Raw genomic sequence first — 8,088 nt, forward strand, 5'->3', positions numbered from 1 at the left:
GGGCGGGGCGGGGCATGGGACCGGGTGGGGCGCGCCCAAAGTTTATGTGGCGGCATCGTAATTGAATGTGGGATGCTTGGCACACAGCAGCGCGGCGGCGGCGCGGCCGGCCCGGATAGTTTAGGGGCTGCTGCAGTGTATTGCCGGCAGTAGTTTTGCGCGCCGCGCCCAAATACCCGCGCTGCCACGGCCCCTGATGTACATCGACGCGGCGCCGCTCTCATCAAGAGCGGACGGAAGAGGGGGGGGGGGTGCAACTAAACCACCTGAGCAAGCCGCCATTGCTATGGGACGAGCGAGCGGCCGCAATGTGACTATGTCAACGCAATTAATTCGGAAAAAAATATGTCAAGGTGCCTTTTATGGTTCTAAGGTATTCCTAATGACAACAAAAATATTCTTAATGACAAAAAAAAATACTCCTAATGGCTATTAAAAGCTATGCAGACAGGGAACTTCGTAGAGTCCCCACGACCCCCCTCGCTTGCAGCGCGCAGGGCCCCTGCAGCCGGGTGGATAGGCTGGCCCGCAAGACAGGGCTGCTCGGCGGGCCTGCCCACCTCCCAGGCGCCCCTAGTCTCACGCTGCTGCGTGTTTTCAAAATCTGAGACTTTCTCATTGAAAAAAAAAATTATCAGGCACCTAAAAAAGTACGGTTCTTGAAAAATTTCCCTAAAACACTACTACGTCAAACTGAAACCTTTAGCCGCGCAGATGTCCATCGCACTCACCTGCGGGTAGTCGCCCTCCTTGGTCTGGTAGTCGAACACGTAGAAGAAGGGCCCCGTGCCGTCCGTGCGCAGGATGGCACCCATGCCGCCCGAGCTCGCGATGGGCGCCACGGGCCCGCCGGCCGGGCCGGCGTTGGAGGCCGACGGCGAGGCAGGGCCGACGCGGTAGATGGCGTCGCCCGTCTGCACCAGCGGCGCCACGAACTGCGCGTCGCTCAGCGCCGCCACGGTCGCGTCGCGCGTGTTGATGGGGTGCAGGGCCGTGCGCTCCCAGTCCGTGTACTCGTTCACCACCGTGGAGAAGATCTCCGACAAGTGGTGCGTGTACGTATTGCGCACGTACGTCCGCAGCATCCTGCAAAAGAGAGGACACACGCAATTTTGATTCTTGTATTTTCAATTATTAAACACAGGAAAATGAACAGCTGTAGGAACCATCTTATGGTTACTTGAAGGAAAGCCATAAAGCGATGATTGAGGCAGATAACATGGTTCTGGTAATTGCATTATTGTTAATTTTGTGACCATGTCATCCCTGAGGTAACCGTTCCATGGCTTTTAGAGCGCGTCGTTTCTCGGGGTGAAGGGTGTCGGCAGATAAAGTTTTAACCGACGTTTTTGAGGAAAAGGAACGGTGAACCACACCTACTGCCCTACTGAAAATACAAGAGCGAGGAAAATTTCAGCATTAATGCTGTCTCACTCATTCCGAGTATGGAACCTAACTCATGGTATTGCCAGTTCCCGTGCGCACACTGCACACTGTCGGCCAGTGTCTTTCTCCCTCTTTCTTTCCTCCCCTTTCTCTCTCGATCAAATTACCTCGTGTGCGTTCGGGTCACGACTTTGACCTGACAATCCCAACTGGACGCGGGCAGCCTCTGCGCCCTCGGGCGCCGGGCCGCTGTGTGGGTCAACACCAGGAGTTCGGCTCTGCACTTCGGGGGAAGCTTCGGCCGCGATCGAGGAGGCGGACCAAACTTAGGAGGTCCTTGATTGGCGGTTGTTTGCGTTCGTCAAGTCGTGTGGGGCAGAGTGAGTGGGACATTGTGTGTGTGTAAGAAAGTGTGGAGGAGAGTGTTGACGGGGCAGGGGCCGATGTAAGAGTTTGAAGGACTGCAAATGTTGCCGCCCTGCCTGCCTTGTGTGGGACATCTACACACATGGCAGCGGCAGCCCATTCGGTGTTTTGATTGCAGCACGGTTTGTGGCAGTACGCACCACTAGTTCCGGGAAATCAAGTTTAGGGGGTGAGGGGGAGAAAAGGGGGGGGGGGAATCACTCCGACATCGCATTATTCACTGCCCCAAAACATTGGGATGCGGCGGGTAAAAAAAAAACACGAAAGGGTCACGGTCGTTATGAGGACATCGGCTCCCTCGCCCCTTTTAGCCGCCCCCCCCCCCTCTTTCACTTGTCCCTTCCAACAACAAAAACATGTCAGCGATCAGCCGCCGCTGGCTATGCGGGGTGAATTATATGCACTTTCATTTTCATATTTTACTCCAAGGGTCGTGTTCCACGCCAGCACGGAGCTCGGATCGGCCATCCGTTGAGCAGGGCCTGGCCTGCCTGTGGCGGGCGTGAGGGGGCTCTGCGCGCGCGCGTGTGTGTGTGTGTGTGAGAGAGAGAGAGTGTGCGTTTGTGTGGCAGTGCCAAAGGGGAAGAGACACAGAGCTAGAGAGCTCGACAGAATGGATACGGCTGGGTTGCCCGCGGATATAGGCTGTGTGGCGCGAAATATTTTCGAAACAAATAGTTATTAGAAGCAAACGCAACAAAGAGCCCCACTCGGCTGCAGTAGCTCACACAGGGCCAGGTGACCCGCGGGCAGGAGAGAAGCACGTCTCTTTCTACCTGCGCATCGCTCGCTGAGGCGGATTTCATGTCACACTAATGAACCAATTAACCAGAGCCTCCGGTGCAAAGGCATACCGGACACACAGCAGGATGCCCGCGTGCAAGAGAAGCACCGGGGGTAATGCTTTGTCAATAGGAAACAGAAAACAATAAACCCCAAAATGCGAAAAGTTTATTTTTTTTAGGACATGTTGAGGTGGGAACGCACAAAATATTTCGATGCGCTAAAACGAGAAAATCTTGCAATTTTCTTAAATTTAAGAATATTCTAAGTTCTTCACTTCTATACTTTACTATCAGTATCGTATAAATTCAGACTAGATTACCAATTATATAAGTGAGGTAGATTTTGTGTCAGTGTTTTCAAATTAATTGGAGCAGGTTATGGGGCCTATCCTATATGAGTATTTCACATCACTTTTTCGAGACTTTTTTCTTGGGCGGTGGTATAGTGGTAGGTTTTGGCGTGGACTAGTCACCCCAGGAGGCCGGCGCGCCGCAGGGGTGGCCGACGTGGCCGGGCCACGCGTTACGGCCATTGAATTGAAAACAATGGCCAGGAAACATCGCGGGCCGGGCGACTATCCTAGCGAGGCCACTGCGGTGACCCCTCCTCTCTCTCCACTCCGCCGCGACGTGACCGACGAGGCCCTTCGTCTCTCCCTCCGCCAACCCCCCCCCCCCTCCTGACTAGCAGTGTCGCCCGCAACCACCCCCCCGCCCCACTTTGCTGTTGATTACAATGATACTTCCATTCCAAAAGTTTAGAAAGCTGCAAACGGGAGACAACTTTGTGCATAAAGAAGAGGCCGTAATGAACGGCTTCGGCTCGGCAGCGACAGGCGCGAGGAAGAAAACACAGCCAAGCATTTTACAAATATTTTTGCTTTTACTTTCGCAATAATGGATTAAGCAGCGGCCCGAGTGTGAGCCTATAAGGCTGCCGAGACAGACGCCCGAGCCGTGCCAAAGGGGAGTGCCCACTTGCATCCATTAGCTGGGCGGACAGCTGGTGAGGCGGGGCGGGGCGGGCTCTGCTGCACGGGCTGGGCTGGGCGGACCCTGCCGCCGGCGGGCCGAATCGGTACCGAGGTAAAAGCGCGCCCTAATGGGTGCGGCGCAAAAGCGGAGAGGAAAAACAGGAAAAAAAAAACACACACACACAAAAAGAAAACGGAGATGCCTTTGGCATGGGCGGCAGGGACGCGCACGCACGAATTGCATTTAAAAGCCCTGCTCCGCCCTTTCGCTTCGACACTACACGATTTATGCGTCGAGCGTAAGAAAAGGCCAAACAAGGAAAAAAAAGGTGGGGAAAAAAAGAAAGAAATCGGGGGAGGGAAATGGGGAGGGGGGGTGGAGGTATGCTTGGGAAGGAAGATTCCCCCTACAACCCCTTGCCGCGCGCACCACCCCCGAAGGTGATGTGTCTGCGTAAATTGGTCCCGAGTGCTGGAGGAAGGATAAGGATCTCGCCAAACATGGCCGCCCCGGCCGCTTTTTTTTCTTTCGAGCCGACTCTAATGGTCGGTGGCCCCCCCCTTTTTTTTACCCAGGCGCGCCCCTGACGCGGGCGCGAGCTGCCGCGTTCGCCGCCCTGAGCGATGCAAGAAACACCCGCGCCTGCCGCGGCGGAGCGGAGCAGCCCATCACGCCTCACGTCTGATACACACTTTTTTATTACATATATTCCCGTTGCAAAATGCGCGATAAGGCTCGCCGCGCCGCCGGGACACTTACGATCCTCCCCGGGCGAAAGATAACAGACAGGGAAGAGGTTGCAAAAAGAAAAAAAAAAAACAACGTTCCAGGTCCCTACGGAAGGCCACGAAGAAAGTAGCACATAGCCAGTTCCTCGCCCAGGTTGCTCAAACGAGTGCCCATTCTTAAGAATGTTCCGACAAGACTTTGAAACAACTACCGTATGTGTTTCCCATTTCAGGTATGTTAATATTTTATGTAATTTTCAAAATTACGTCGTCAAACTGTAACAATTATTCCAACTATTTTTGATTATCTTCACTCGCGGGCAATGTCTTTACAGTGAACGCTCTCCCCTCTGACCGTTGACTTAAGAGTGAGGGGCGCTCGGAGCACATCCCTGCACACGCACACACACACGCGCACACGCGCGCGCACACACACACGAACACACACACTTTGACGTGAGGGGGATATAGGTAGGCCGTGAGCCGTGGGGGTGAGCGGTAGCTTGGCCCAAAATCCAGGGTCAGAACTCGGATTTTGCTCATCGGTGGTTTTTCTATAAGACAAAACGATACTGGTTACGGTGGAATTTTTCCGGGCGCTCTGCGATGTCGGGAACCCACCGCGCATCAGCGTTAAAGATTTGGGCCCGCGTGGGGTCCGGGCGGGGCGGCGGCGCGCGGACGGATGTAGCGGCGGCGGCGTGCGGCGCAGGTGAGTCATATTCACATCAAATGTAACCCGGGGGGCCCTCTTTCGAACACCACTTGTCCGGTGGCCGTGCTCCGTGTCGTTCGACCTGGCGAGAAAGTTAAAGAATCCCGTAGTAGTTAGGCCCTATGGAGACCAACGTTCATATTTTTGAGGTGCATGTAGCGCAGAACTCTTCCTTAGCGTCCTATACATCGGCCCGAATCGTCAAAGTTATTTAGCCCCACCGGCAATACACCGGAAAACAGGAAGTTTTGGCTACTCGCTAGCGAGCGGCGCCCGGATACTGTTTGAAATGAGCGCGCGAGACCAGGGTGGAGGAACTGTCCCCGCCGGCCACGCTCATGTGTGCCTTTTCCAGCCAAAAGTACGGCAGGTATCAGATGCCAATTAAATTATCTCTTGACCTTTCGCTATAAACGAAACAATCCTGCCATAGATCGTTGCGGAAAAGGCGTACATGAGCGTGGCTAGCGGGGACGGTTCCCCCACCCTGGTCTAGCGCGCTCATTTCAAACAGTATCCGGGCGCCGCTCGCTAGCGAGTAGCCAAAACTTCCTGTTTTCCGGTGTATTGCCGGTGGGGCTAAATAACTTCGACGATTTGGGCCGATGTATAGGACGCTAAGGAAGGGTTCTGCGCTACACGCACCTCAAAAATATGAACGTTGGTCTCCGTAGGGCCTAACTACTACGGGATTCTTTAACTCTCTCGCCAGGTCGAACGACACGGCGCACGGCCACCGGACAGGTGGTGTTCGAAAGAAGGCCCCCCGGGTTACATTTGATGTGAATATGACTCACTTGCGCCGCGCGCCGCCGCCGCTGCATCCGTCCGCGCGCCGCCGCCCCGCCCGGACCCCACGCGGGCCCAAATCTTTAACGCTGATGCGCGGTGGGTTCCCGACATCGCAGAGCGCCCGGACAAAGACCAACGTAATCAGCATTATGTTACCTTTCAAAAAACCCACCGATGGGGTTTTCGATTTATTTTTGGGCCAGGCTAGTGAGCGGGCCCGGGGCCTCGGCGGCTCGGCTCGGGTTACGCGCGTGGCTTTGTGTTACACCTCTCCACTCCAGGGGCGGGGTGGCCGAGGCCGCTCCACTACCACGGCGAAGGACCTGCGAGAGCCGTTGGACAGCGTCCAAATGTGGGCGTGCGGGGGCGCTCCGCGTGTGCCGGCCGCCCCTCCCTACCCACCCAGTGGGGGCCGCCCGGGGCGGTGGCGACGCTGTCGACAGGGATATCGCGGGAGGGCGCGAAAGAATGACTGTCCTTCCATCATGTTGGCGCCTCCGTCCAAAAAGGAGGAGGGGAGGGGGGGGGGGGGTAGGGAAACCTTGCTGCTGTGCTGCACCTAGGAATTTAAATTTTTTTCGAATAACACTTTTGGAAAATGATTTTAGTTTGAAAAGTCTAAACTTTTTCTTGACAATTTGTATTTTCCAAACGTCTGAAAATATTTTAATTCTCTCCGATAATTCTCCAATAAACGTTGAAAAGAAGAAAACAACGCTCGGCCGTGACATGGCTGGGCGGGCAGTGCGGCCGGCGATGAGCCCTTGACTGTGTGCACCCGCTCGCGAGCTAATGAGCGGCAGGGAGGGACCTTGCCTACCGGGGGCGCCACGCCTGCGCCCTTTCATGGGCAGCGGGTCGGGTTTGAGGCAGGCGCAGCAGAGCACAGCAGAGCGGACCCCACCCAGAACCCTCCCGCACAATAGTCAATTTAGAAAGCGCCGCTGGAGGGCGCCGCCTGCCTCCCCCCGCTGCTCCCGCTGCAGTTGCAGCCAGGTGCAGCTAGGTGCAGCCGGGTGGAGCCAGGCGCAGACTGGTACCTAGCTTGTAGGCAGAGCGGAGAGAGAAAGAAAGGGGCGCTGCACTGTTTTCTTCCCGAAACGACGCCAATCGCAGCTGGGACCATATATTGTATTGGGCTACTACAACGCTTTGGAACAGACGGTAATATGACGTCACAGTACAGAGCAACCGTGTATAAGCGCATATCTTTGCGAAGATGCAAATTTGCCGTTACATGCCAAAAGCTAACTACTTGGTTTTCAACTATTTAAGTGGCGCTCCAAACATAAGTAGTAGCTCCCAAGCAAAATGTCGCCTTTCAAGAGAGGCACGCCGTTCCCCAAGAAGTGGTCCGAGGTCTCTAAACATACCATCAAGTGGTTCCTTGAAAAGCGGAGAGAACTGCTTAGAAAAAGGCGGCGCTCTGCTTTGGATGTAAATGCTACCTCTTCTCAGGGCGCCAGCAGTGGTTTTTACCATGCAAACGCAATATTTTACCTTTCGAAGGTGTGACTTATTTGAGCATCTAGAAACAATCAAATAAAACCTTGGCCCTCGTCAATTTGTAGCGGCGGTGTCTCTTAGGGGACAATGCGGCGCGGTAAGGCAGCTTCGTTGGCGGCGTACCCGTCGTCTGAAGGCAAGAGGAGCTGGGCTTTGCTCCGCTGCCGACGAGACTGAAAGCCCCCTGCTCCTCTCTCCTTATGTAATCCCCTTCTCTGCTAGCGAAGTCCTTCCTCCCATGCACTACAGAACATCGACAAGCATGCGCGCGCGCGCCTGTGTGTGTGTGTGTGTGTGAGAGAGAGAGAGAGAGAGAGAGAGAGAGAGTGTACCGTCATAGCAACAAGTAAGACCAGGCTTCTGTGCGAACGTCTTTTGAAAGCGGCTTCTCATTATGGACCAGCCGCATTTACTACACTCAGAAGCTGAGGCCAAGACCGGCGCGGCACTCACCTTGTTATTCATACACTGCAAGCGTGCGCGCGCACACGCACACACACTCACGCACACACTCACGCACACACACACACACACACACTCGTGTGCCAATAAGGCGCTTTACGGGCCCCGCAGCAGGCCCCGCCAGACGTCCCGCATGACGCTGCAGCAGCACAGCCGTTGCGGCGTCGCACCAGACACCGCCGATTGGACCCGGTAATTCACATCCAGCACGCCAAGGGCTGTGTGTTTGTTGTGTTTTGGTGTGTATTTGTGTGTGTGTGAAAGAGAGATTGAGAGTAAGAGCGTGTGAGAAAGGCATGGGAGGGGAAGGATT

The 8,088-nt window shown here is 55.0% G+C and overlaps 2 protein-coding genes across 2 annotated transcripts in view; both read right to left on the reverse strand.

The window, feature by feature from the left end:
• Nucleotides 1-328: 328 nt before the first annotated feature.
• LOC127748827 (uncharacterized) lies at nt 329-1,221 on the reverse strand. Its single transcript, XM_052263844.1, has 3 exons — nt 1,181-1,221; nt 732-1,086; nt 329-379 (listed from the first exon to the last, which is right to left on the reverse strand). The coding sequence occupies exons 1-3, from the start codon at nt 1,219-1,221 to the stop codon at nt 329-331; spliced, it is 447 nt and encodes a 148-aa protein (XP_052119804.1).
• A 1,666-nt stretch (nt 1,222-2,887) lies between these two features.
• Nucleotides 2,888-8,088, reverse strand: part of LOC113215283 (neuroligin-3-like) — a 48,261-nt gene continuing 43,060 nt past the window's right edge. Inside the window, exon 4 of the mRNA XM_052263846.1 lies at nt 2,888-2,908. Coding sequence (XP_052119806.1) covers nt 2,888-2,908 — 21 coding nt within the window. The remainder of the gene's footprint in view (nt 2,909-8,088) is intronic.

Source organism: Frankliniella occidentalis, unplaced genomic scaffold, assembly GCF_000697945.3.
Source record: "Frankliniella occidentalis isolate FOCC.00 unplaced genomic scaffold, Focc_3.1 Scaffold14, whole genome shotgun sequence".
NCBI lineage: Eukaryota > Metazoa > Arthropoda > Insecta > Thysanoptera > Thripidae > Frankliniella > Frankliniella occidentalis.

Bases quoted from the DNA above. Each gene is read 5' to 3' on its own strand.
- LOC127748827 (XM_052263844.1), bottom strand. From the start codon at position 1,221: ATGTTATCTGCCTCAATCATCGCTTTATGGCTTTCCTTCAA. The intron at 1,087-1,180 runs GTAACCATAAGA...TCTCTTTTGCAG, and splicing joins GCTTTATGGCTTTCCTTCAA to GATGCTGCGGACGTACGTGC. The intron at 380-731 runs GTGAGTGCGATG...TGTTGTCATTAG, and splicing joins AGGAGGGCGACTACCCGCAG to GAATACCTTAGAACCATAAA.